Source organism: Agelaius tricolor, unplaced genomic scaffold, assembly GCF_023055355.1.
Source record: "Agelaius tricolor isolate 1412-34295 unplaced genomic scaffold, bAgeTri1.0.p SCAF_18, whole genome shotgun sequence".
Classification (NCBI taxonomy): Eukaryota; Metazoa; Chordata; class Aves; order Passeriformes; family Icteridae; genus Agelaius; species Agelaius tricolor.
In genome coordinates, this window is record NW_027269278.1 from 2,562,560 (window position 1) to 2,589,442 (window position 26,883).

The following is a 26,883-nucleotide window of genomic DNA, read 5'->3' on the forward strand; positions in this document are numbered from 1 at the left end:
ACTGCAGGAGGAGGGGTGAGGGATGCCAAGGTCTGGCGGGTGGGGAGATGGGGGTGCCAGGCACCCAGCTGAGGGTCCCAGGGAATTGGGCAGCGCTGATGTCACCAGGGGGGCAAAACCAAGGCAAAATCCTTGTGAACCTCAATCCAGATACAATTTTTTGCCCAAGTCTATTGTCAGCCCTTCATGGTGGGCATGCTTCAGGCTCCCCCATCCCCTGGGCAGGGTGACACAGCCTGGCAGCCGTGGCTCTGCTCACTGGACCTCAGGGGCAGGGCTGTTTTCTCTGTGGACCTCCCTGATGAGGCCTCGAGCCCCCTCAGGCAGCGGCCTCCAGCATCCTGGAGCCAGCCCCGAAAATCCCGGGAAACGTAGAAGTAGATGAAGGGATCAAAGCAGTTGTTGCAGGCGCTGAGCACCAGGGCCAGGGCATAGGAGATGTAGGTGCCGTTGTTGCAGCCCGTGGGCTCCAGCAGGTAGTGGATGAAGAGCAGGACGTTGCTGGGCGTGAAGCAGAGGATGAAGACCAGGAGGACCAGGGCCAGGACACGGATCACCTGCCCGTGGCTCCCTCCCTTGGCCAGCAGCCGTGCCAGGATGCAGCTGTAGGAGATGATCATGAGCACGAAGGGCAGCCCAAAGCCCAGCCCCACCAGGAACAGGAAATAGTAGCCAAAGAACCTTTGGGTTTCCTTTTCAAGCACATCATGGCACGTCGTGATGTTGAGGCTGGAGATATCGTGAGTGTGGGAGCGCAAAAGCAGAGGGCTCATGCCCAGCCCCACCAGCAGCCAGATGCCCACAGAGATGCCCACTTTGCCCCTCGTCCAGCTGGAGCTCTTCCACAGGAAGGGGTGTGCCACGGAGATGTAGCGCTCCAGGCCGATGCAGGTGAGGAAGAAGATGGAGCTGTACATGTTCCCGTAGAAGAAGGCCACCATGGCACGGCACAGGTAGTCCCCAAAGGGCCAGTGGTTGCCCAGGAGGTGGTAGGAGATCTTGAAGGGTAGCAGGAGGACAAAGAGCAGGTCAGCCCCAGCCAGGTTGAGCAGGAAGACGGCGCTGGAGCATCTCCTGAAGTTGGTGGCCAGGACGCAGCAGGCCAGAGCGTTGGCTGGCAGCCCCACCAGCAGCACCACGGAGTAGAGGGCGGGCAGGAGGCGGGTGCTGAGGGTGCTATTGAGAAAATCTTCCTCGGAGGCCTGGGAGCACACGTTCTTCTCCTGGGGAGTGAGGGGGAGCAGGGCTCGCCCTTTCTTGTTGGGCACTGCGGGGACACAAGGCATCGGGCTCAGCCAAGGGCAGGAGCTGTCACCCCTCCCTGCAGAGCCAGCACTGCACACAGGAGGTGGCATCTCCCTGTCCCATGGCAGGGGAGCCCCCAGCACCCTGCTGCACTCACCCTGCAGAGCTGTGCCCTGTTCTGTGCCAGCCCCCACCGCAGCAGGGCCAGCCCAGCACGGTGCCCTGCTCTGAGCCTGGATGGGCTCTGCTCCCACAGCCCTGGTGCTGCTGGTGTCCCTTGTCCTGCCCAGCCTGGCACAAAGGGATCAGGAGGGCAGCACGGGGCTGGGATAGTCCCAGCCGTGTCCCCAGCTCAGCTCCCCACCACAGACAGAGACATCTCCTCATCCTCCTGTGGTCAGGGGATTTTCATTGCGTGCAAAGAACTAAAGTGAAGAACAGGAAGGTCCCAGGACACCAGAGAAACAACCCAGGATCAAATCCCTTTTCTGGCTTGCTCAGAAAAAGAAACTAGACAGGCTCTACACGTCATCTCCAGCTGCAGAATTTCTATCCTGATGGTCCCCAGAACACCCTGCCCTGGGGGGCTTTGGTTATATCCAACACAACTCCCACAACCTCTGCCCCCTCTCCACATCCAGGGGATGGAAAATTCAGGTTACAAGAGCAGCAATCTGAATTTTGCTGCCAAAAGGGGAAATGCTGGCTGGATCTCAGGTCTTCACTCAGATTCTCAATGTGGACACAGAGGGAAGGCAGCAGAGCAGGGCCCCAAACTCTCCCCATGGTACCTAGCCATCACCTCCAAGTGTCACAGGACGTGATGTTGGGGTGTCCCAGTGAGATGTCCCTGCCCTACCCCATCACCCCAGACCCACCCCAGACCCACCGAGGCACTTACCTGAGGAGGGATGGGCAGCAGAGCCAAGCCAGGCACAGCTGAGCAGGAGGATGACACAGGCAGCAGCAGAGGCAGGTGACAGCACCCTCCAGGACATCTCTGCAGAGTGGCCGCTCTGCCAGCCGGGTCTGCACCAATGGCACAGGGCTGGTGACACGGCGGGGCTGTCACCCGTCCCTTTCCCTGCTGACACCCCCCTGTGTCTCCACCACGTCACAGCAGCGTCCTGCCCACATCCCTGCGGTGTGGCAGCCAGACTGAGGCGCGGGGTCACCGCCAGTCGTCACCACGGCGAGAACCCGGGGCACGCCATCGCCATCGGGGGGAAATTTCCAGCTGCGTCACACGACCACACAGACCGTGGGGAGGAGGAAGCAGCGGTGGGCAGCTGAAGGCAGCCAGGAGAAGCACAATGGGGAGATGGAGCTGTTTGTGCCCCGTGCGGGGGACAGGAAGGTGGCAGCGGGTCCCCAGCCTGGTGACGTAGGGCCCTGTCCCACTGCAGCACTGCAGGGCTCTGGGCATCCTGCCTGCCCAGCCCTGTCAGGGCCACACAGCCCCAGGATCCATCACTGGGGCCAGGCTGACATGCTGGTGTCACAGCTTGGTGTAGATGGTGCCAGCCTGCATTGTCCCTTTCCTGTCACCAAGGTGGCTGGGTGACCGCCGGTCCATTTTTCCAGCTAAGGAGGGGAATACCAGAGCCAGTGGCACATCCCCAGCCCAGCCTTGTGCATTGTCACACACCCAGGGACCAGGACATGCACAGCCAACCCCAGAAATGTCATGGGAGGAGAAAGATGGGGACGAATGGGACAGTGGGGAGAGCCACGAGCTGTGCAGGAACAGAGAAATCCAGACAGAAAGAGAAGTGAGAGATGAAGGGGGTGGGAGAGTGTTGGGATAGACAGGGACTGGTTCGGGTCCCTCATGCTTCCAGGTGGCCCCAGTGAATGCCACTGCTCAGCTCTGTGCCCCTGTCCCCACAGCAGGGTCCTGCCAAGCCAGGGGCTCTGTGTCCTCCATGTGATGTGGGACCCCACATGTCCCTGTGCTGGGGCTGTCCCCTCAGTGTCCCACATGTCCCCACATCCCAGGGCCAGTGCCCCAGCACCTCATGTGTCACTACATCCTGGGACCAGTGTCCTGTGCATCCTCATGCACAAGGACTCAGTCCCCAGAGATCCTGGGGACTGCCCAAGGACAGTGCTCCCCATCACCCCATGTCCCTGTGATGCTGTGCCCACACATCCCCATCTCTCACAGCCCTGTGTCCCCATGTATGTCCCTGTCCTCCTGTCTCCCATGTCCCCATGTCCCCACGTCCCTGTGCCACATATCCCTGTGTCCCCATGTCCCTGTCTCTCCATCCCCATGTCCCCACGTCCCTGTGCCACATATCCCTGTCCTCCCATGTCCCTGTTTCCCCATCCCCATATCCCTGTGCCACATATCCCTGTGTCACCATGTCCCTGTCTTCTCATGTCCCTATGTCCCTGTCACCCATGTCCCATGTCCGTATGTCCCTCCCTCTCATATCCCTGTGTCCCCATGTCCCTGTCTCCCCAATTCCCATGTCCCCACGTCCCTGTGTCACATATTCCTGTGTCCCCATGTTCCTGTCTTCTCATGTCCCTGTGTCCCTGTCTCCCATGTCCTCATGTCCCCAAGGCCCTGTCTCTCATATCTGTGTTCTCATATCCCTGTCTCTCCATCTATGTCCCCATGTCCCTGTGTCACATATGCCTGTGTTCTCACATGCCTGTCACCCCTTATGCATCCCCATGTCCCTATGTCACATATCTCTGTCACATGTCCCTGTCTTCCCACATCCCCATGTCCTCATGTCCCTCCCTCTCATATCCCCGTGTTCCCATGTCCGTGTCTCCCCGTCCCGCTGTCCCCGTGTCCCAGCGCCCCGCCCACACGTGCACCAGCGACCACCAGGCGGCGCTGCAGCCCCCGAGGGGCGGGGCTTGAGATGGGCGGGGCTCCCGGCAGCGCGGGTAAAGGGGCGGGGCTGGTTGGAGGCGGCACTGGGGGCGTGTCCGTCAGTGAGTGGTGGGCGGGGCCTGATGGGGCAGGGCTCGTCTTGGGGCGTGGTCTGTGATTGGGCGTGGTCTGTGAGGGGCGTGGTCATTGGGCGGGGCGCGGGCAGTGGGCGGGGCGCGGCCGGCCCGGCAGTTCCGGGCTGCGCGCACGCGGATCGGGGCGGCGGCGATCGGCACCGGGATTGGGATCGGCACCGGCACCGGGGCAGCGCAGCCATGCAGCCGCCGCCGCGCAAGGTGAGCGCCGGGCCGGGGCGGGCCGTGCCGGGTCACCGGGGCCGGGTTCTCCCTCGCTGCCGTGTCCTGCAGCCGTGACCGAGACTCGCCCCCGGCGGAGCCTCCCGGGGCTGGGGAAGCGAGGCCGCGTTTGGGCGGCGCTCAGGAGGGGGGGCCGGTGGGCAGCGGTACCCGGGCAGGGCGGACAGCGCATCCCCGCTCCCCGTGCCCGCCGCGGCCGCGGGGCTGAGCGGGACCTTCCCGCAGGTGAAGCTCACGCAGGAGCTGCGGGTCCATCTCCTGGAGCAGCTGTCGGGCCTGCAGAGCAAACAGCAGCGGGACGCCGAGCTGCTGGAGGACATCAGGTAGGGCCCGCACCGGTGACACGGGGGTCGAGCTGACACCGGGCAGATCATCCCCTGTGTGTGTCTATGTGTGTGTCTGTGTGTGTGTTTGTGTGTCTGTGTTTGTGTGTGTGTCTGTCTGTGTTTGTGTGTCCCCAGACTGAGATGAAACAGCTCGTCCCACCAGTGTGTGTGTCTGTGTATGTCTGTCTGTCTGTGTGTGTCTGTGTCTGTGTCTGTGTCCCCAAGCTGAGACCGGGCAGCTCATCCTGTGTGTGTGTGTCCCCAGGCTGAGATGAAACAGCTCATCCTGCGTGTGTGTGTGTCCCCAAGCTGACACCGGGCATCTCATCCCGTGTCTGTGCATGTGTGTGTCTGTGCGTGTGTCTGTGTCTGTTTGTCTGTGTCTGTATGTGTGTGTCCCCAAGCTGAGACCCGGCACGGGCGGGCCAGGGACCGGGCTCGGCTCACCTTGAGCCTGTCACCTCGAGGTCATGGGCTCCATCACCCACTGGGGTGGCCTGATGGGGACAGGATGGTGGCAGGGGGACATGGTAAGAGGAGGATGGTGGCAGCCGGTGATGGAAGGGGTGGCCCATGCCTGCCCCTCTCTGTGTGTCCTCCCTGTGTCCCCTCTCCCCCCAGGTCCTACAGCAAGCAGAGGGCCACCATTGACAGGGAGTACGGGCAGGTAAGGAGGTGCCACGGGATATGGGATCAATGTCCTGGGGGGCCCAGGCCCCATCCTGCCGGCCTGGGGCAGGAGCTGGGCAGGCCCCACTCAGGCAGAGGGCAGCCTCGGAAATCACCCGAGCGTGGCTGCTCCGTGCTGGCCCCGCAGGGTGGTGGCAGATGGCTCATTCTGCCGGGAGGACCCTGACCACGTCCAGCACCCGCTGGGGGCTCTGCTGAGCACGGCGTGGCCCAGACCTTGGGTGTTTTGGGAGCCTGGAGGGAAAACCTTGTGGGGGAGGAAACCGCTGGGCTCTGCTGTCTGCTGGGTCATTGCAGGGCTCTGCTCTGAAATGTCAGTTTGGTTTTAATGTGAGATGTCCCTGCAGCATCCCCTGGGGACATACTGCAGCAGAACTGTGTCCCCCCTTCCTGCAGCTGGTCACCGTGTCACTGCCCTCCCTCGCACCCCCCAGGCTGGGGGTGACCATCCATACCCCCAGGGTTGGGGTCTTGCTGTGCTTGGCTTTGCTGGGGCTCCTCTACTCTGTATCTGTAGCCAGTGTCCCTCAGTGATGTCCCCTTGCAGGTGCTCTGTGCCAAAAGCCACAGCGGGGGGATCCTTTCATTGTGGTGGCTGCCCCCCAAGAAGGTTTTGGGGAGCACAATTCCTGCTGACACCGAGCCATGGGGATGTGTCTGTGCTCTGAGGGGACACGTGTGTGTCCCCAGGTCCATGGGGTGGGCAGCCAGGGTAGGGGAGCCCCGTTTTGGGCCCAGGGGGGGTTGGTGGGTGCTGGGCTGCTCGGCAGGGTCAGGCAGTGCTGGTGATGCTGGTTCTGCCTGCAGGCTCTGCAGAGGCTGGCCAGCCAGTTCGTGAAGAGAGACTGGCAGCGGGGCCGTGGCGAGGCTGGCGACTCCAGGTGGGCTGGGGACAGGGACAGGGCTGGGGACAAGCAGCTGGGGCTTGCCATACCTGCCCATGGCCCTCCCAGTTTGGAGATGCTTAATGCCAGCCAGGATTTGGGTGTCACTGGGACACAGCTGTGGGTGGGATGTCCCCAGTTCCAGTCTGCTGTGACTGGGGGTGCTGGCAGTCCTGCTGGGCATCCCCAAAAGGTGTCACGGGGCAGGGAGTGCCTGGCCCTGTGTTAGCCCTGTGCCCACAGGAGCGTGGCAGCTGTCTGGAAAGGCGTCATCGAGGGGACAGCACACGCTGGGCAGGTCCGTGTCACCGCCTCCGAGAGCTACCGCGCCCTGGCCGCCGAGGCCGCCCGCAGCGCCCGCCTCTGCAAGGAGAGGACGCTCAAGAAGGTACCGGGGCAAGGCCATGTCCCTGTGCCCGGGCGGGGGGACAGCTGTCCCCCCCAGCTGACACTCCCCGCAGGGCATCGAGCGGCTGCAGAAGGCGCAGGTGGAGCTGCTGGAGACGGTGAAGGAGCTGGACAAGGCCAAGAAGCAGCTCAGCCACCTGCGGCGCAGCAGCGAGGTGGCCAAGGACAAGGCGGCCGACGTGGAGGCGCGGTGAGTGGGGCACATGGAGCCGGGGGCTGCGGTGGCTCAGGGTGGTCTCACACCCCCCTCCACCCTCCCCAGCCTCCGCAAGAGCGACCGGCGGATATTTCACACCAAGGCCAGCCTGCAAAAGCTCAGTGCCAAGGTGGGTGGCATGGGGGATGGCAGGGTACCCATGCTGGGGACACGGGGCACCACTGCCAAGCCTCGCTGCCCACGTCCCCACAGTTCTCAGCACGACTGGCCGAGCACTCGAGGCAGCTGGCGGGGGTGCAGAACGAGTACAGCTTCGCCCTGGTGTCTGCCTCTGCCCACCTGGAGCATTACCAGCGTGTGGAGCTGCCCGCAGCCATGCAGGTAGGAAATGCCCAGACCCCCCGTGCCCCTTCCCCAGGGTCCCACAAGGAGCATCTCCCCACTGCCAGCACAGAGGGTCCCACTGCACAGGGTCAGGGCTGGCTGCCCTGGGGGTCAGGCATGCTCCAGTGGGAGGATGTGGCAGTGCTGGGGGGTTCCCTCTGCTTTCCCCCAGGCTCTGGATGGGGACCTCTACGAGCGGCTGCGGGAGCACTTGTCAGCTGCCAGCAGGACGGAGGTGGAGACCTGCAGGGCCACCCGGGACTGGTTCCAGGGTGTTGTGGAGGCATCTGCACGGGTAAGAGCACTGTCCCCCGAGCTGGGTGGGACACGAGGGCACAGGTGAGCCCCTGGCCCCACGCCGCTCCCCTGCTGCAGGTGTGCCGGGAGCAGGACCTGCTCCTCTTCCTGCAGGACCACCCCGCCTTCTCCCTGGCGCCCGAGCAGCGCTTCCAGCTCACAGGGATGGAGGAGGTAAGTGGAGGGGATAGTTACAGCACACTGGGGTCTGCACAGCCACCCCCTTGTCACCGCCGTGTCCTTGCCCAGGTGTGCCTGCTGCCACCAGCAGATGATGGGGCCAGCCTGGAGAAGGAGGCACGGCGCTGGGCCACGCGGGTGGCCCGGGAGCACAAGAACAGGGCACACAGTGAGGAGGTGGGTGTTGTCCTGCCCCGCGGGGCTCAGGGAGGGGCTTTTGCAGCTGCCACACCCTCTGAGCTGTGGGTGCCCGCCCAGGTGCTGCAGCGGCTGGAGGCCAGGCGGCAGCAGGGGCTGGAGGCGGAGGCGGCGGCCGTGGAGCGGCAGATGGAGGAAGTGAGGGAAAACATCCGCAAGGCAGAGGTGGGAGCCCCCATCAGGGAGCTTGGGGTGACATCAGGGTCTGTCACCCCCAGGGTGGGGGATGTAGGGACAGGGAGGGGCGGTGGCTGGGATGCTGCACTTGGGGTGTGATGCTGGGGATGCCACCACGCCTGGGGATGGGGGTGATGGGGTTGGGACACCGCCAGAGGTATCCTGGGCACTGTGACAATGTGCGGTGTCCCCAGGTGAGCCGAGTGAAGGCCGAGGCACGGCTGGCACTGCTGCGGGCAGCAGGGCTGGACGTGGACGCCTGGCTGGCCGGGGCCATGGTGGGGACAGGCGAGGAGACGCCCACAGGGCTGGACCTGGCTGAGTTCGATGACTACGAGGACAGCGATGAGCCCGATGAGGACGATGAGCCTGGGCCTGCTGCCCGCACCTACCCCTACACCTGCAGGGTGATCTTTGGCTACCAGGTATGGCCCTGCCTGCATGGCCCTCACCCTGCCTGCCCAGAGATGGCACCTCAGCCTCTCTGCCACGTTGTCCCCATCTCCTGCAGGGCTGCCAGGCAGACGAGCTGTCCATCAGCCAGGGCGAGGAGCTGGAGATCATCGAGGATGGGGACGCAGAGGAGTGGGTGAAGGTGGGAGCAGGCTGAGCCCCCCTCCCTACTGGGGGACACCTTTTGGAGGTCCCCAGGCTGACCCCACTCTGGACCCTGGGATGTTCACGTGGTTTCTGCCTCCTCAGGCTCGGAACAAGGCAGGGCAGGTCGGCTACGTCCCTGAAAAGTACCTGCTGTCCCTGGGGTGTGACTCGGGGGCTGGGCTGGGCCCCCCAGGCCCCTCTGCCTTGCACCGCCAGCTCTCCAGCATCATGGCTGCAGAACTGGTGCTGGAGCCTGGAGGTGGGTGCTGGGCATCACCCCCACCCCAGAGAGGGGGGCAGGATCCAGAGGGTGCTGAGCCCCCTCCCCACCCTCCCCTCAGCCTGGCTGGTGCGAGCCCTGTACGACTACGAGGGGCAGAGCCCCGAGGAGCTGAGTTTCCCTGAGGGGGCCATCATCCGGGTGCTGCCCCGTGCTGCTGGCGAGGTGGACGATGGCTTCTGGACCGGCGACTTTGACGGCCGCGTCGGCGTCTTCCCCTCCCTGGTGGTGGAGGAGCTCACCGGGGCCCGGGAGGCAGCTGGGCAGGTTGGTGCCAGGAGGGTCCTTGTGTCACCCTGGCACTTCCATGGGTGCTGAGGTGAAGCCCCCTTCCCACCATGCCCATCCCTCTTGGCTGTGTCTTTTCCCAGGAGCTGCCATCACCATCCCCTCCGCCCTTCTCCCCTCCTGGCCTCACACCCGGGGCCAGCCTGGTCCCCAGCTCTGCTCCTGAGACAGCGCTGGGAGGTGAGTGCTGGGGAAACTGTGCAAACTGGGAAGGGGCTGGGGGAGCCCAAAAGCCAGGCTGAGCTGCTGGGCACTCCCAGGTTGCCGGCAGGATGGCACGGGCAGCGGGCAGAGCTCTCCAGACCTGGCAGCCACGCGCCTGCGGCCGGTAAGTCCCTTCACAGGGATGCTGTGACCCCAAAATCTGCCCCAGCCCTTCTGTAATGGAGCCACCCGTGTGTTTTGGGGGGTCTGAAGGGGGATGAGTGGCCTCAGCATGTTGGCACCACTTCTCTCCCTCTCCTTTCCCTCTCCTCTCCCTCTCTGCAGCTCCGTGCGCCGCCCCCACCACCCGGCAGAGCCCCCGAGCCCGACCCCGAGCTTCACTTCAGCTGACCCTGTGGATGCCCCCAGCCCCCTCCCCCAAAAAAGCTTTGCCTGAGCAAACCACCACAGGCTGCTGTCCCAGCAGCAGGAGCTGCTGCTGCCCCGTGCCCCGAGCTGGTCTCTCCAGGGGCTGCACCCTGCTTGCAGAGTGGTCCTGCATCCCAGTACAGCACCCAGAACCCCTTTATGGGGTGCCCAGTGCCACAGCCAGGCCCCATCTCACCCTCCTTTTGCCTCCACCCTTCCTGCCTGGCATCACCCGTGCACTCCCAGCCCAGCCCTGGTTCCTGGGGGGCTCCTCTCCGGCCCCTGCCAGCCCCCACAGGCAGGAGTGGGCATGGGGGGCTGTTCCAAATAAATCAATAAATCCCGCTGGCCCAGCCGAGGGGTTCAGCAGCTTTAATGGTTGTAGCTCGTCTATGTACAGGGCGTTACACACCGAAGCTGGCGCGGCCCCGGCGCTGCCCGCTGGCCTGGCCCGGGGCCATCCCGCCCCCCGGGCCTGTGCCGGGGTGGGGCCGGGAGCTCCTCTCTCCGCCAGCATCTCCCAGGGACCTGCCGGTGCAGGGTTTGTGCCTGTGCCCGCTCTGCGTGGCAGGGGTGCCCGGGGGGGCTGTGCTCTGTGCTGAACGTGCCCGGTGGGCGGTGGGGCTCAAGCCGCTGCCTCCATCCCTGCCCCTGGCCGCGGCCCCCTCTGATCCTTGCCCCGAGCTGGGGGCCGCGGGGGCAGCGGGCTCTGGGTGCCGCCCTGCCCCTGCCGGGCCCGAGGGTCCCTCGGGGGGGTCTCCGGGGAGGGTGCGGTGGGTGGGACTCGGGTACCTATTGCCAATGGGATGAAGGCTGGCGCCGAGCGCGGTTGTCGGTGTCGCGGGCGCGTCGCTCCGGCCATGCCAAGCGCGTAGCTGCCCACCCGGGGCCGGGCACGGCTGCCCGCGGCTGCCCCACGGCAGAGCCCCAGCCCCGAGGGGCCCGGGGGCTGCGCGCCTCCCGTGCACGCTCCAGCCGGGAGCGGAGAGGAGCTGTGGGAGAGAGGCGGGATGGGGCTGGTCCCCGCAGCCACGGCACCTCCCCAGCACCCAAATGGGACTTCCCGGGGTCGCTGCCTGCGGCTGGGCACGTCCCGACCCCTGGAGAAAGGGTTCAGCCTCTCTCCATCTCCAGCAGCAAGCTGAGACCCAGCAGGGCAGGGACACCGGCAGTGCCCTCCCACCCCCCAGGCATTGTCCCAGGGGCAGGGGACAAGGGCAGGGACAGGCACTCACCTCACACACGGTCCTGCTCCGCGGCGCTGGGCTCCTGTGGGATGGAGGAGAGGGGTGAGCGCTCCCATGGAGCTGGGGCTGAGCTGGGCTCCCCCGTGGCCACAGCAGTGACCCAAGGGGCAGAGCCCCACCGAGTCTCCAGGAGCGAGGACAGCCCAGGCACCTTCTCTGCCCTTCCCCACCACCTGCAGGACGTGAGGAGCAGCAGCCAACAGCCCTGGTGCTGGCTCTGACTGCGACTGAGGCCATGGGGAATGGTCCAAGTGGCACCAGGGCTTGGTGACAAACATCCCAGGGAGGTCCTGTCACCGTTAGCCATGGGACCCTGTGTCCTGGAGCACCCCAGCACCATGGGCAGCATCCAAGGCAGGAGCCTGGCACTGGGCTTGCCCTACACTTAACTGCTTCCCCAGGGATCAGAGGGATTCCCAAGGCTCAGTGGGACGCAGGAGGACCTGTCACTACCTCCCCATGTCTCTGGGGAAGGGCTGCAGCCCATCAGCTCTATCCTGCCTTGCCCTTCTCCATGAAACAGCTCAAACCTTCCAGCCTGCTCACCAGAAAGCAAAGGGGGAAACGGTGGGATCCTGCTTTGTCCTTATCCAGCATCCAGCCAGGCACCTTCCCCAGGCCTCTCCCGTGCTGACCCAGTCCTGCCCCATCCCACTCCCTGCCAAGGGCTGCTGGCATGTGCCCAGCCCGTGCAGAACCAGCCCCAGGGGATCTCTACGGCTTTGAAGCATGCCAGGAATTTTACCCAGGCATTTGGCTTCCTTTTTCTTCCAAGGGCTTTGCCACATCGTGCTGGTTTTGTGAGGCAAGTTAAGGCCCAGCTCTTGGAGCTGCTGACACTACACAGCCCCCTTCCATGAAAAACACCTTTTCCCAGATGCAGAACCACAAATGAGTGTGTAAGCGAAATTCTGGGTGTCTGAACTACCACCACCAGCCTCATTTGCTCACTGGTACCAGCACAGAGGCAATTCCAGGGAGAAAATCCCCTGGAGCTGTCTAACCCCTCCAGCAAGGTGGTTGGGTGGGACATTGGGAGGTACCAGGGTACTGGGAGCTCCAGGCAGGGTGGGCTTTCCTCCTCTCTGAGCACAGCTCCTCAGGAGCAGGGAAAGCAACCAAGACATGACCACTTGGCTTTGCCATTTCCTGGCCTTCGAGGTAAGGAAGGCTCCTGGAGAAATCTGCCCCTGCCTGTTCCTGACTGGCCACACTGGACTCCAGTGAGGCTACAGCTCTGGGGACACCACGTGCAGCAGTGGAGCTCTGCCAGGTCAAAATCCCAATGGATGTCCCCAAAGGAAAAGGAGTTCCTTGCCAAGGGGAATGGGCAGCAAGTGTGCAGCACCTCCCACTGCCCCTGAAGCAGGGTGAGACCTGTCACAGTGACTGTGACTGCCTCAGACACTGAAAAATAGGTGGGAAAAACAACCCCCCTCCAGCCCAGGGGACCACATGGGGACCAGGGGGAGGAGGAGGAGGAGGAACATACCTGCTGCTTCCCATCCTCCCCTCCGGACTGTTTCCTGCCGCTCTCGTCTCTCCCCAGCTCCTCGGCCTGCTCCTGCAGGCTCAGGCTCCCGTGAATATCCGACACTTCATCTGCCGACGCCAGTCCCATCTCCTCCAGGCAGACGCCGGCTCCTTCCCTCGCCAGCTCTCCCGGGATGTTGGGACTCGATGCTCCCAGCACCGGCAGGCTCAGCAGCCTGCGCTGCCGGCTTGAGCTCCCGGGAGCGGATCCAGCACCCAGCAGGGACCCTGCCCGACCAGACCCTGCCGTGCCGGACCCAACCGTGCTGGACCCCACCATGCTGGACCCAACTGGGCCAGACCCAACCGGGCCAGACCCAACCATGCTTGACCCCGCCGTGCCGGACCCAACCGGGCCAGATCCAACCAGGCCGGACCCAACCGTGCCCGCCCGCCGGCTGTCACAGGTGCCGGAGCTGGCGGGTGTGTTGGCGGCCGGGCTGGTGGACACGCTGTGCTGGGCGCTCCTGGCACTCTGTGTGCCCGTGTGGATGGCTCCGTTCTGCAGGCCAGCCGTGGGGACAGTCCCGTTGAGCAGCTCGCTGCTGCGCTCCAGCTCCTCCGTGCTCGGCGGGCGGCTGCCCGCGGGCAGGGCCCCGTCCGGCTGCTCCTGCAGGCACGGCTTCTTCCCGATGTGTGTGACACGGAACCTGCAATGGGAACAGGGCACAGCGGATGGTGGGGAAGATGAAACAGGAAAGCCTTAAAAATGTGATTTTCTGGCAGAAGATTTTGAGAATATAGAAACTATAAGTGAGATTGAAATGAAAGCAAGCTTTGAGATCCCTCAGTTACTGAACAATGGGAAAATAATGGTGTGGCCAGCTGAAGGTGATCCCCTTTGGATGGAACAACACCCTCTGCTTGCAGACAGCTCCAAGGGTCTGAGCAGACCCTACAGCTTGGCAGAAGGGGCCCAAAGAGGAGGTTTTAGGGTTTAAAATGTAACACAGTATGGTAATGTAGTGATTCTTATAGGCTGTATGTAAATGCTATAGGATTTGTATCTTGGACTAGATTGGTTAGTGAGAATTAGAATATTCAACACAGAAGAAGATTTATTGTATTGTAATGGGAACCTCGCTATCTTACCCTTTTACTCTCTCATCCTCTCATCCTCTCTGCCCCTCTCTTCTCTCAGTCCTGCTCTGAGCTGTGCCTGGCAGCTCCCAGCAGGGCCCTGCCCCCAGGCCCTTTGCAATAAACCCCAAATTCCACGACCTGGCTGCAGAGATCTCTCATCTCCATCTGTCCCAACCATCCTACCCCCCAACACTCCTACAAGCAGTTCTTTTCCATGCTGTCCCACCACTGGATTCCCAGCTTTTCTCTACCTCCAGCCCCGGATCTCCTCGCTTTGCCGTGATCTCCAACCTGTCTGACCCATTCACACCTACAAAAGCCGTGTCCCCAAATTGATTTTCCCCTTCATTTTGAGCAAAACAAACAGAAAGGGAAGGATGGGAAGTGCAATCCAGGTCTTGGCTGGAGCAGAGCTTGTCCTCCCAGCAGCAAGATGGATCACAGCTCTTGGAAATGCTCCAAGACAGCCTGGATGACAGCATGCCCTCAGTGAGGGCAGGACAGGGGTTTGGCAGTGATTTGGATACAGGGATCAAAGGCTGGAGGAGTTTTTTGGCTAAAATCTGCCAGAGCACATTTTGCACCATCCCCTGGATGGGCAGATGGTACCTGAGTGTTCAGCAAGGTTCCACCATGAGCAGGTAACAGCTCAGAGCTCTGGGTGGGCAGGAGGAAAGCTGCAGAAATGGGTCTGACAGCTTAAAGGGTGGGCTCATAATCAGAGGTGATGCAACCTTGCACGTGGGGAGAAGAGAGGGGTAAGGGATCATAGATTCAGGGAATGGCTTGAGTTGGAAGGAGGTCCTAAAAGATGATCCAGCCCCACCCCCTGCCATGGATAGGGACAACTCCTCAATCTGGTGGCTCCAAGCCCCATCCAGCCTGGCCTTGGACACTTCCAGGGATCCAGGGACAGCCACAGCTGCTGTGGGCACCCTGTGCCAGGGCCTCCTTACCAATTCCTCATTCCCAATATCTCTTCTAACCCTGCCCACTGGCAGCAGGGAGCCATTCCTCCTTGTCCTGTCACTCTGTGCCCTCATCCCAAGTCCCTCTCCAGCTCTCTTGGAACCCCTCTAGGCACTGGAAGGGGCTCTAAAGTCCCCTTGGAGCTTTCTCCTCTCCCAATTCCCTCAGCCTGGAGGGGCAAGGTGTCAGCAAAGCCTGAAAATCTGAATTGTGATTGTGCTGATCGTGACTCCTCCTCACCAGCACTGGACCAGCAGAGAGGAAATCTCCTCCATGGTGAGCTGGTGTCCACCAGGCAGAGCACTCCAATGGCAGCACTGAGAGCTCGTGCAGCCCACCAGCTGCTCTCACTGTGCTTGGATCACACATGGAAAACCAACAGACCTGGCTGAGTTCAGCTGCAAGGCAGTGTCAGGGCAAAGCACAATTTCAGGAAGTGCCGCTGGTGTGGAAAGAACAGCAAGACACAAAGGTCAAGCACATGGCAGCACTGCTCTTCAAAGGAAAAAGCAGAGAGGTCCAAAAGATAAGAACAGATGCCAGGAGAGTTGGCAGAGATGAAGGAGACCACTTCCAGGCTGGAGCCCAGCCCGTGGGCAGCAGCAACCCCTCAGCAGGGCCAGAAAGCTGCTCAGGATTGGGAGGGTGGAGAAGAGAAAAGCTCCAGCTCCAGAGAAGGTTCCCAGGCCAAGCAGCAGCAAATGTGACCTTTCAGGTCTGTCCAGATATTCGGAGATAAGACACCAGCACTTTGGGGAGACCAAAGAATGTTCTGGCCCTGAAGAGGAACAGGAAGGAGACACAGTGACAGGATCACTTCTTGGTAATGCCATTGAGCAATGTCAGCCTGGAAGAGTCAGGAGTGGAGTCAGAGAGCAGGAAGGGTTTGGACCAGAGAGGGCACAAGAAGTAACATAGCCAACCTCTGGGGGGAAAGCAGAGGAGCCCTGCCTGGCTGCCTCATCAGCATCCCTGGGATTCAGTGGGGTGTGACACACTCTGGCTGATGGGGCTGAGGACAGAGGGTCAGACACAGATGCTTTATGGACAAGCTCTGCCACTGACTACACCTGGCTGAGGGCAAGCACTGAGCTAAGTGGTAAATCATCCTATTCCATACATAACCCTGAGTCCCACACAAGTTTAGAACAATTTAGGTGCAAAAAGCCCTCAGGAGGTCTCAATTCCAGACCCCTGCTCGTATCTGGGCCCCCTCCTATCCTCAAGCACTTTGCCCAGAGCCCTGTCCAGTCAGGTTTTGGAAATCTTCAGGGATGGAGATTCCTCCACTCCTCAGGGCCCTGTCGAGGGCTGCACTATCCTCATGGCAGAACAGATTCTCCTTGCATCTTTTCTGGATTTCTCTTGTTGTAACTCTTGGCCATTGCCTCTTGCCCTTCCCAGTGCAGATCTCTGAGGAGAGTCTTATTCCATTTCATTTAAATTCCACCCACCCTTTGGGAAGTGTTAGAGGACAATTAGATCATCCCTTTCTAATGCTCCAGGCCAAAAAAGCCTCCTCAGGTGCCCCATACTCCAGCCCTGATGATCTTGGTGGACCTCCACAGCTCCCATCCTTTCCACTCCTCAGGGATGAGCCTGTGCCTACCAGGGCTCATTCCATGTAGGAGGGGGCTGGACTCTCAACCACTGCATCCAAGGCAAGAACAATACCAAAAACAAAGGAGAACAAGACCTGAGAGTGTGTCTTTAACTCTAGGGGTGGGTTAAAGAAGTCCAGTTTTGTAGGGTCAGTGCTGGGTCAAAGTACTTCAAGATATTTGTCATAAATAAGACACAGGAGGGGCAATCCTGGAGGATCTGGAAGGAAAAAGGGGCCAGCCTGGAAATAAGAAGCAGAATTTAAGGGTGGGATTGTACCTCGTGGGCACATAGGTCCCTTAGCAGCTGGACCTTGTACAAAGAGATTCAGGATTGAAAGTAAAGCCCTGGAGAAGTGGGATGACTGCCCTGTGGAGAGGGCTGCTGTGGGGTGTGACACTAACAGGGTTAAAGAGGAAAAACAGGAATTGAGGGAAGGTGCCTTTGGGAAAGGAGAGCATCTTGTCCAGCACTCCCAGTGCTGAGAGGAGGCTGGAAGAGCACGGACAGAGGACATGGAGGAGGGGATGGAGCTGGGCACCAGCCAGGGAATGAATTAGTGGTGAGCAGGAGCTGTGCAGAACCCCAGCCTGCCGGGCACCACCTCCAAGGACAGCCACAGGCACGGAGCAGCCAGGAGCTGGCAGTGCCCACGAGATGTGATCCAAGCTGAGCTGGGCCTGGTGAGTCCAGCAGGTCTCCCTGCTTCTCCAGCTGCCCAGAAAGCCCCAGCTCACTTCCCTGCTGAGGCTCCTGCCCGTGGTGGTGGAAAAATCCACATGATAGGACACAGGGAATGGCTTCCACTGCCAGAGGGCAGGGATGGATGGGATATTGGGAATTAGGATTGTTCCCTGGCAGGGTGGGCAGGCCCTGGCACAGGGTGCCCAGAGCAGCTGGGGCTGTCCCTGGATCCCTGGCAGTGCCCAAGGCCAGGCTGGATGGAGTTTGGAGCACCCTGAGCTAGTGGAAGGTGTCCCTGCCCAATGAGATGAACTTTGAGGTCCTTTCCAAACCAAACCATTCCACAATTCTATGCTCACTTTGGCTCAGCATTCCCATGAAAGGACTGTCTCTCTGGACCACAACATGAAGTTCTGTCAAGGCTCAGGCCCTGAATGAGGACCTTGTGCACAATCTGAGCATGGCAGAGCTTTGTGTCTCACCATGGTGACCATCCAGGGACCAGCAGCTTCTTGCCACCCTGCCCCAGCCACCACAGCCGGAGGGAGCCAAGCCCAGGAACTTTCCAAACCCTTCTGCTGGGGAATGGGGCAGCCTGGGTGAGCCTACAGACTGTTCTACAGGTTAGTGACGACACAGTGAGACCACAGGAAGCTCAGGAAGTCCCTTGAGGTGAAACCAGGTGGGGATGGAAAGCATTTGTGGGAAGTATCAGGAACACTCCCCTATTCTTACATTGCTGCTGTGTCATCTAATTACAGACATCGTTGGAGGCAGCGACCTGGAGCAGCACAGCCACTCTTTCATCCTGAGCAGGTGGTGGCTTGCACCTGGGACATGCTGTCCCCTCTGTCCCCGCCAGTGAGGTCCCTGAAGCCCCCAGTTGGGCAGCAAGGCCCTGCTTGCACTGAGCTGGGACAGCGGGCTCTGGAAGGACATGGAGCTGGGGCTGTGCCCAGCACTGACTCAGCAGGAAAACCCAGCTTGAGTCACCTTCCCGGAGAAGGAGGGAAGCCACCACCGGTGCATCACAGCCTGCCACATACCACAGGCATTTCCAGGTGCAGCAGCCACCTGGCTGCTCAGGGGCTCCAGCTGCAGAGCTGCTGCTGGGGCATCTCCGTGTGCAACAGCAGGAGGGAACCTTGGGCACGTGGGGAAGGGACAAGGAACAGGAGGACTGAGGAGAGCCTGTAGTGCTCATTCCAGCTGAGAATGGCTGGCAAAGCTCGTTTGGGTACCTGCCCACTGAGAAGACGGTGGTCTCTCCAGGATGCATCCTGCTTTTGCCCTCCTTGGAGCGCCCCTGGCGCTGCAGGGGGTGCCTCTTCCTCCTGCTGCAGTGGATGCAGGGGGCGTGCGTGGAGCCCAGGTGCACCGTGTGGTGATGGGGTGGGCCCCCGTCCTGGCTGCTGCTGTGGTGACAAAGGCTGCAACAGAAGATGACAGGTTGTGTCACCCTGGGGAGACGCCCCAACCCTGGTGCAGCCCCACTGCACCACGGCCTGGGAGCAGCAGCTCTGGAGAGCTCTGGAGACAGGAATGAGGAAGAGCTGCTGCACTTGACAGTGGGGTGAAGCACTCCTCAAAGCCCTCAGGAGAGCAGGACTCCCCGTTGGGAAGATGCTTTGTAGCAGCTGGAAAGGGGCTGCTTATCCCTCACTGTGGAGCAGCCACAAGCTGCTGTGAGCTTCCCTCACCTGGGCACTGGCACTGGCACTTCTGCTTCATTTTCCCCCAGCATCTCCTTGAGGGCCTCCACGTTTGCTGAAGAGAGAGGGAAAAAGGGGAATGCTGAAGGGAGAGGGAAAAACAAGCCAAAGTGGTCAGCATGGCTCCAGGCCGGCCCAAGAAGTGCTCACCTTCATTTTGGATGATGCATCTCACAATCTTCTCCACGGTGTCATCGTTCTTCTCGGCCTCATCTGAAAAGAGACAACGTGGCACTGAGGGCTGGGATTCCAGGGCTCTGCTCACTCATCCCTTCCCAGGAGCAGCTGCATCAGCAGAGTTGTTGGAGAAGCCTCGAGTCCCCTGTCACACTGGGAAGCCACTGGGGAACACCAGATCCCTCATCCTGGAAAAGAAACGGCTGAGCCAGCAGCTGTGTGTGCAGAGAGAGGGGGTGTGTGCAGAGCATCTGGAGAAATGACAGGGAAGCAGGTTCTAAAAAATTGAAAGAGGAGGGTCCTTGTCCAGCCCAGGACCCCCTGGCTGCAGGATGCTGCAAGTGCTCAAGGCTCCAAGGATAGACAGGACACGTCCACAGAGAATAAACCCACTGGGATCCACTAAATACAGAAATGGGGAACACACAGTGACAGAGAGAGCCCCAGAGCTGCACACTGTTGAAAGCTTAAAAGACTGTTCTGAGTAATCTTGGCTGGTGCCTGCTCTGCTGTGGAGTTCACCCACAGCATTAACTCAACCTGCTTCCAGCCACTGTTGGAGGCAGGAGGCCTGGATGGATGGATGGATGGATGGATGGATGGATGGATGGATGGATGGATGGACTTGTCACCCTGCCAGGACCTCCAGCCTGGTCAGCAGTGTGAGATGTTCCTGTAAGCAGGTTGGAGCCATGGTCTGGCAGGCAGCTGCCTCAAAGGCTCAAGAGCTGCTACCATGATCTCGGAAGATCTCCATCATCCCATGGAGATGTTTCCCTGGGCTGTGGCGTGTCCAGAGGGCAAAGCCCATCCTGGAAGGCTCAGAGACTGTCTCCATGTAATGTACAGCCAAGACATTAAAGCCAGAGGAGCGCATCCATGGGCACGTGGGGGCTCTGGCTGCACCGAGGACGAGCCCGAGGAGCTGCATTTCCCTCCTGAGCTCAGGCAGCAGCAGCAGGAGGTGCTGATCCTCCCCAGCACTGCCACAGTACGTGGAGCTGGAGGAGTTCTGTGGCACCATGTGGCTGTTCCCAGCCTGGGAAGCAGCCGGAGGAATGTGTGTTCCCCCTTCAGCAGAGACTCAGGAAAGCACCGGATGACAGAGCTCGCTTGGGCCGGGCACCCACGCTCAGTGCGGCAGTGACTTCCCAATCCAACCACCCCAGAGCGACTTGCAGTGCCCTGAAGCCATGGGAAAAATTCCCTACAGTCCCTTCCCCTTCCAACACCAGCCCTACTTCTGTGGTCTGCAAGAACACAGCAGGGACCAGAAGAAGACATGGCCAATAACAAACCCCAGCTGGCTCCCTGCCAGACATCCTAATGCCAGAGGGGCAGAGGCACTTGTGCTCCAGCTGGGAGAGGTTTTCCTTGAGGGAACAGGGGTTATGACTGAAATGCTGGATGTTCATCAGAATTACCTTCTGGTGATAATGCTCCTTTGGGAAGGGCCAGGCACTGGCTCCCACCTCCCTGTCACCTCCAGCCGTTGTCAGCTCGTGGATCAGAGGGATCCCTGGCCCTCACACTCCCAATCCCCAGGGAACACCATGCTGCTCTCACCGCCCCAGCCCTTTATACCAGCCCAGCCACACGTGACAGGTAACCCTCCCAGCCCCATCCCACAGCCCAGAAGGGCACATGAGGAGCACCAGCCCACAGCAGGCACAAGGCTGAGCCCCCAGCGAGCCCCCACTGCCCAGCACTCACCATCCTCGAGCTCCTCCACCTCGTCTTTGTCATCTGGGTCAAGCTCGTCCCGGAAGGTGCGGCACCGGTAGCCCTTCTTCTTCAGGACATGGCAGATCAGGAACCCCACCAGCCCCATGATGAAGAAGACAAGGACAAGGAGGAAGACCACAGTAATGCCGTGCTGGGGTTCTGACTCCCCATAGTGGGGGTTGTGATAGTCTGACATGCGGATCTAGGAGGAGGGGGAAGGCAGGTCAGAGCCGCGGCCCTCACCCCCACCCTGTGCCATCCTCCCGTTCCTCCTGCGGGGCCAGGGGCAGCTCCCAGCCGGGGGCAGCTCCCAGGTGGGGCAGCTCCAGCCGGGGGCAGCTCCCATCCAGGGCAGCTCAGCCCGAGCCCCGCAGGGTCCGGCGCGGTGCGGAGGGCAGGACCAGCCGGAGTTGGCTCCTGGCGGTCTCCCAAGGACACTGCTGCCCCGCACGGCCCCGGCAAGAGGCATCCCAAGGGCAGCGCCGGCGGCAGCGTCCCCGCAGGCCCCGCCGGCCCCGGGCTGCGGCGCTCCCCCGTCCCTTGCAGGCGGCTTCCCAAGGGCACCGGTGCCCCGGCCTGCCCGGGGCTCTGCGGCGGGCGGCATCCCCGGCTCGCCCTTGCCGGAGGATGGCTGAGCATCCTCCCGCGCCGCGCCGCTCCCCTCGGTACTCACGGCCGAGGCCCTCCACCGGCACCGGCACCGGTACCGGTACCGGCCGCGGCGGGCAGGGAGCCGTGGCAGCCGGGCTGGCGGAGGGCCGAGCCGCCGGCCGCTCCCGCATCGTCCTCCCGCAGCACCGAGCCGGCTCCCTCCGCCCCGGCTCCCCCGGGCGCTCCCGGCTTCCTCCCCGCTCGCCGGCTCCGCTCCCCGGCACGGAGAATGTCCCCCCCCGCCTGTCCCCCGGCCCCGCTGCGGCGCTACCTGGGCCTGCGGTCCTCCGCAGCGCTCTCCTCTTCACCTTCACCTTCACCTTCACCTGCCTCCTAGCAACCCCGCATCCCCGCGGCTGGGCACCGCGGCGAGCATCCTCCGGCCCCCGGGGCCCGGCTCCGTGCCTGCCTTCCCCGCGAAGGAGCCAGCTGCCTCTGCCTGCCGCTCTCTGCGCGCTCTGCCACAAGAGCACCCGCCTGTCCCGAGCCCAGAAAAAAAATCTCTCCGGAGCTGTTTCGGCGGAGGAAGGTGCGGAGAGGAGCTCGGGGAGATGCCGGAGGCTGCAGCAGGACACGCAGGAGCGCTGCTCAGGGAAGCTGCCAGGCTGCCGCCCGCCCCGGGGTGAATAACCTCACCCGCACGCGTGCCAGCCCCGAGCTCCCCTGGCACCTTCCTTCCCTTGAATTTTAGGGCACTGAGCCCTGGCGATGGGAGGGAGAAGGGTGGAAGTGGGGCTCAGTGAGAGCAGGACTGATCACACAGCAGCGTGGGGGGGCAGAGGGGTGCAGACCCCCACACGGGGATCCCAGCACCAAGGAGAGGGTGGAAAAAGAGCCCCGGGAGACTCCTGTGCCTCCCTCCCTCCTTCCTAAAAAAGGAGTGGCTAAGCCATTGGAAATCTCACGCTGTAGTGGTCCCATGACCTCCTTCTCCATCTCCACCACATTATCCTCGCTCTGGGAGGCTTCACCCACCACTCCTTTGCTACAGAAATCAGACCTGCTTCTCTCCATCCTTCAGCCACCTGCCAGTTCTCCGTCCAAACCCTGAGGAATGCAACCCTTGAAACCCCTCCCAGCCCATCTCCACCGAACTGAGCTCCAATCCATGCACACATTCCTCCATGGGAGTTATCCCATGGGAATCCCTAATGGGAATTATCCCACTACAGTCTGTCACACAGCCCGTGCCTCCTCCAGGCTCTCAGCTCTGCCTCAGGGCTCCTGTCCCTCTGCACAGGTGACCAGGTTGGCTCTCAGGAGCCTCCTCCATCAGCGTGACTTCAGGATGTCACCACATCACAGGTGACACCCACCTGCCCGCTGTCCTGACAGGGAGACAGGAATGGAACATCTGGGCAAGAACAAGAACTTCTCCTCCTGCCACGGATTGCTGAGCCACAGGAGAGGAGAGCTCTCCAAACCCTGGACCAACAAGCTGCTGCATCATGCAAGTCTCAGCTGAGGAAGAGCCCACAAAGCAAAGCTCAGAGGCAGTTTGCTCCTTGCCCCTGTTTCTGTGTACAGGGGGAGCTGACAGCTCTGGGTTTCTGCAGGGCCCTGAGGGGATGCAGTCATGGCCAGTGTATTCCTGTTCTCCCCGTGCCCACGCACGCTGCCCTGCACAATAAATCTCTCTTTCTCCTCCTGGGCGTTCCCACCCACCCAGAGCATTGCTGCACCCTGCCCCCTTCCAGCACCCCATCCCCTTTCCTGACTCCAGCCATGCCAGGCTGATCAGGACTCCCCATTCGAGGGGACATTCCCATTTTCACACAGTCTCTGGTGTGTGGTGGCATTTCCACAAGCGTGGCACAGCAGCCTGGCCCTGCCTGAGGGCAAATCCTGGCCTTGGTGGGGTGAGCCAGGGTGAGGAGGGGGTTCTGGGGCTGTCAAGCTGCTCCCTCCTGGCTCTGCAGCTGGATTACCCCAGCTGATTGTTTCTCTTCCTGATTCTCCCAACCAGGGATCGCCTGTTCCCCGTCTCCATCCTGCTCCCACCACCTCAGCTCAGCTTCAGAGTCCCTCCAGGGCCTCAGTCCTTGTCCCACTGCAGGAACCCATTAGCATTTTAATGGTCCCACACAGCACCTCACAGGTGAGCCAGAAACAACACCCAGGCACCTCTGTGCCCCAAAAGCAGCCAGCATTTGATGTGTGGACCCACACAACAGAGCTCCCCCTTCTGAGCAGGCTGGCCATGTGAGAGAGCCCCACACCAAGCCAGGGAGGTGCAGCCATGGCTGTGGGCTGCCTGCTGGTGGCACATCCACTGTCTGGACTTCCTCTGTCCCTCCTGACCCCATCCCAGCTCCTCTCCCGCCCTGTGTGACCCCAGCAGCCAAGGCAGTGGCATCTGAGACACAGGACAATCCAGCTGGAGCTCTGGGGTAGGCAGCTGCCTTCTTTGTGCCTGCCCACCTCATCCAGCACCACCAGCTGGAGGAGGAGGAGGAAGAGGAAGAGGTTACATGGTCCAGAACATGGCACAGTGCTGGTCCAGAGAGCCCCCTCTGCCTGGTGAGGGGCCCTTCTGTGGGATTTGTCCCTGCATTTCCCATGTCCCTTTCAATGAACTGAGCTCCTCTTTTCCCATCTTTTCAGGACCTATGAAACCTCCTTGCTCGTGGATGAACCAATTAGTGATGAGCTCCCCTACAGTGGTAAGTTGGAGTTGCCTTTTCTCCTCATGAGCTCAGCTGGAATTCTTGGGATGTTCTATTCTGCATTGACCAGGGCCAAAGTGTCAGCACTTCCTGACCTTGGAGATGGCCTTAGCCATGCCTGGAAGTGTCCAAGGCCAGGTTGGATGGGGTTTGGTCTAGTGGGAGTGGGTTGGAAATGAGATTTAAAGTCCCTTCCAACCCAAACCATCCCCTGCCCTTCCTTCCCAGGCCCTCCCTCGGGGTTTCCCTGAATCCTGGAGGTCCTTGGAAGCTTCACTCCCTCTCCAGATATTGCCTGGAAACACTGAAATTTCAACCTTTGGAGGCTGGGGAGGGAGGGGACAGAGTGGCTGAGGAGAGGCTGGTGGGACAGTGCTGTCCTCTGTCACCCTGTCCCTCAGCTGGCTCCAGTCCCAGTGAGATTCCACGTTACCTCTTGTCCGCTCTTTTCCTGCACCTCTTCCGCAGCCGTTGGAGCAAATGTCACCCCACAAACAATGGGACCACGTCCTTTTGGGGGATCAGCTGCCCTGGCCCCGCTGCTTGTCCACGTGGCAGCTAAACAGGCTGGGCTGCCCAGATCCAGGCTCCTCTTGGGGTCTTCTCTTCGATGCTCAGCCCAAAAATTGTCCTCACGTCTGCAAAGCTGCTCCATCCCATGGTGTCAAACGTGTCCCTGGATCCTCAGCCCTGCTCCATCCAGCTTTCCAAACATGCCCAGCAGCTAATGGCCCTTAAACCACAGCCTGCTTTTGCTCTCTGAGCACAAAGAGCATCTAAAAATATCCCTCTGTGACACTTCCCTGCTCTGCTCCAACACCCGTGAAGATGCCTGGAGCAGCACCCGGCTTCCAGAAGGACAGCTCAGGCAGCAGAGAGATCCCAGCTGGAAACAGGGATGGGCCTCCTCTCCCCAAGCAGGGCTGTTTCTCTGCTCTGTTCAAGCAGGGCTGTGTCTCTCCTCAGGCAGGGCTGTGTCTCTGCTCTGTTCAAGCAGGGCTGTGTCTCTCCTCAGGCAGGGTTGTGTCTCTCCTCTCCCCAAGCAGGGCTGTGTCTCTGCTCTCCTCAAGCAGGGCTGTGTCTCTGCTCTCGTCCCCTGTCCCCAGGCAGATACCTGGACGTGTCCTGGGTGGCTCCGTGTCCCGGGTGGCTCCGTGTCCTGGGTGGCTCCGTGTCCCGGGTGGCTCTGTGTCCTGGGTGGCTCCGTGTCCTGGGTGGCTCTGTGTCCCGGGTGGCTCTGTGTCCTGGGTGGCTCTGTGTCCCCAGGCTGGCGTTATCTGGTGGCAGCAGCTGGTGGAGCAGGGACAGGACACTCATCATGAGGGAGCACCAGAGCAGGGACAGGACAGGACAGGACAGGCGTCATGAGGGAGCACCGTCACAGCTCCAGGGGCTCCCAGCATAGCCGTGCTGCTCAGCACATTCAAACCCCAGAGATTTCCTGAGCAGCTCAGGCCTCAGCGAGCACCAGCCATGCCACTTGTCACTGCTCTTATCAGAGTTTGCTCAGAACCCTCTGGAATCCATCAAGGTTTCTAAGACATAAACTGTGCTAAAGAAGAAAGAAGCTGAGAAACAGAATTCCAAGACCACGAGAAGTAAATAACAGCAGCAAAGCAGCTGGACTGTGACCAGTCCCATATTCTGAGAGGTGCACTCACAACACGTGGACCAAACAAAGGCACCAGTAAGAAATGTGTGCAGAGAGTTAGAAAGTGGAAATAACTGTATAATGTAAACAATAAACAGCTTCTGCTTAATCATATTGGTCAGTGGCCAGGAGTCCTGAATTTCCCCCAGTTTCCCAGGCTGGGTGCTGGGCTCAGTCCCAGGTGCCCTCTGAGTGTCCCCAGCCCCAGCTGGGCCCTGCAGGGTCACAGTGAGAGGGTCCTGGCTCTCCTCTGGAAGTGTCCCTGCCCCTGGCAGGGATTGGAATTAAATGACCTTTAAGGTCCCTTCCAGTCCTATCCCCTAAACCAGCCTATAATCCTTGCTCCATGCTGGAGCTGGGATCCTAAAAGGAAATCCACACAAGGAGCAGTGTGGAGGGGGCACTGTGCCCACAGGGGGGGACAGAGACAGCCAGAAATATCCTTTAGTAACCCCACAATTTCATCCCACCTTGGCACCTGCAGCCAGCACAGCACCCAGAACTCACAGCCATCCCACCAAGCCCCATCCCATACAGGCAGGAAGCTCTCTCCTTGCTGCTTCCAGGGGGTTTCCGTGCCCTGGGAATGCCAGCCTGGCACCCACTGAGCTGCCAGGGAACATCCCAGTGCCTGCCTGCCCTGGTGCCCATCCTCAGGCAGCTCTGGGGGTGCTGCCCTCTCTGAGGAGCCTGGCTCCAGCACAGCTCCCTTCATCCCAAACTGCAGGGAGCACCAAGCAGGAGGCTGACAGGACAAAGCCTTGATTTTGGCTTGGTTTTCCAAAACTTTGGACCAGGCTTCCTGCTCTGTCCATCTGTCCTTCCCTCCAGCCCCATTCCCACACCATGCTCCTGTTTCCATCTGCTGTCAGCTCCAGCTTTCCCCCATCCCGCTGCCTCCTCACCCCCAGGGATTTCCCACCCAGCCTTTGTCCTCCTTGTGCCTGGCAGCGCCTCCAGAGGGTTCTCCCCAAAGCTCTGGAGAGCCTGCAGCCCCCAAGGTGGCACCTGGTGACAGCTGGCAGGTCCCCATCCCTCAGGGACTGGGATGGAATGAGCCCCATCAGGGTGTGGGTGTCCCATGGGAACCCCACTGCCCACCCCCTGTGCCCTGGTGTGGGGCTGTGGGGGTGACAGGGGAGCTGGGAGTGACTGGGAGACAACTGTGAAGAACTGGGGGGAACTGGGGGCCACTGGAGGCCTGGAGAAGAGAATCCAGTGGCCAGCTGGGCTCACTGGGAGTGACTGGGGCAGCTGGGAGTGACTGGGAGCAGGTGAGGAGGAGG

At 61.1% G+C, this 26,883-nt stretch overlaps 3 protein-coding genes across 6 annotated transcripts; 1 reads left to right on the forward strand and 2 right to left on the reverse strand.

The window, feature by feature from the left end:
* Window positions 1–8: 8 nt before the first annotated feature.
* On the reverse strand, window positions 9–2,243 carry LOC139597569 (proteinase-activated receptor 3-like). The gene is made up of 2 exons (XM_071443014.1): window positions 2,147–2,243; window positions 9–1,267 (listed from the first exon to the last, which is right to left on the reverse strand). Exons 1-2 carry the CDS (start codon window positions 2,241–2,243, stop codon window positions 201–203), a joined length of 1,164 nt encoding a protein of 387 aa, XP_071299115.1. The 3' UTR covers window positions 9–200.
* A 2,056-nt stretch (window positions 2,244–4,299) lies between these two features.
* FCHSD1 (FCH and double SH3 domains 1) lies at window positions 4,300–10,273 on the forward strand. 2 transcript variants are annotated; one of them, XM_071443016.1, is made up of 19 exons: window positions 4,300–4,434; window positions 4,681–4,778; window positions 5,403–5,448; window positions 6,279–6,352; window positions 6,599–6,743; window positions 6,817–6,953; window positions 7,026–7,089; window positions 7,173–7,301; window positions 7,477–7,599; window positions 7,680–7,775; window positions 7,851–7,958; window positions 8,040–8,144; window positions 8,351–8,581; window positions 8,668–8,751; window positions 8,859–9,015; window positions 9,098–9,303; window positions 9,408–9,504; window positions 9,585–9,652; window positions 9,814–10,273. In XM_071443016.1, the coding sequence occupies exons 1-19, from the start codon at window positions 4,414–4,416 to the stop codon at window positions 9,877–9,879; spliced, it is 2,055 nt and encodes a 684-aa protein (XP_071299117.1). In that variant the 5' UTR covers window positions 4,300–4,413; the 3' UTR covers window positions 9,880–10,273. The 2 variants fall into 2 exon arrangements, with proteins under 2 accessions (XP_071299117.1, XP_071299116.1); XM_071443015.1 differs by having other exon boundaries at window positions 7,680–7,958.
* RELL2 (RELT like 2) lies at window positions 10,255–25,130 on the reverse strand. 3 transcript variants are annotated; one of them, XM_071443017.1, is made up of 8 exons: window positions 24,380–25,130; window positions 20,618–20,831; window positions 18,878–18,940; window positions 18,716–18,782; window positions 18,257–18,445; window positions 12,637–13,327; window positions 11,133–11,166; window positions 10,255–10,889 (listed from the first exon to the last, which is right to left on the reverse strand). In XM_071443017.1, exons 1-7 carry the CDS (start codon window positions 24,599–24,601, stop codon window positions 11,134–11,136), a joined length of 1,479 nt encoding a protein of 492 aa, XP_071299118.1. In that variant the 5' UTR covers window positions 24,602–25,130; the 3' UTR covers window positions 10,255–10,889; window position 11,133. The 3 variants fall into 3 exon arrangements, with proteins under 3 accessions (XP_071299118.1, XP_071299119.1, XP_071299120.1); XM_071443018.1 differs by lacking the exon at window positions 24,380–25,130 and adding an exon at window positions 21,552–22,117; XM_071443019.1 differs by lacking the exon at window positions 24,380–25,130 and adding an exon at window positions 21,303–21,475.
* Window positions 25,131–26,883: the final 1,753 nt, after the last annotated feature.

Excerpts from the sequence above, each read along its gene's own strand:
- LOC139597569 (XM_071443014.1), bottom strand. The coding sequence starts at position 2,243 with ATGTCCTGGAGGGTGCTGTCACCTGCCTCTGCTGCTGCCTGTGTCATC. Across the intron at positions 1,268-2,146 it reads TGCTGCCCATCCCTCCTCAG|TGCCCAACAAGAAAGGGCGA; the intron begins GTAAGTGCCTCG and ends GTGTCCCCGCAG.
- FCHSD1 (XM_071443015.1), top strand. The coding sequence starts at position 4,414 with ATGCAGCCGCCGCCGCGCAAG. Across the intron at positions 5,449-6,278 it reads TTGACAGGGAGTACGGGCAG|GCTCTGCAGAGGCTGGCCAG; the intron begins GTAAGGAGGTGC and ends TTCTGCCTGCAG. Across the intron at positions 9,016-9,097 it reads ACTGGTGCTGGAGCCTGGAG|CCTGGCTGGTGCGAGCCCTG; the intron begins GTGGGTGCTGGG and ends CCCTCCCCTCAG.
- RELL2 (XM_071443017.1), bottom strand. The coding sequence starts at position 24,601 with ATGGAGCAGCTTTGCAGACGTGAGGACAATTTTTGGGCTGAGCATCGA. Across the intron at positions 18,446-18,715 it reads GTGCCAGTGCCAGTGCCCAG|CCTTTGTCACCACAGCAGCA; the intron begins GTGAGGGAAGCT and ends CTTCTGTTGCAG. Across the intron at positions 13,328-18,256 it reads ACCGTCTTCTCAGTGGGCAG|GTTCCGTGTCACACACATCG; the intron begins GTACCCAAACGA and ends TTCCCATTGCAG.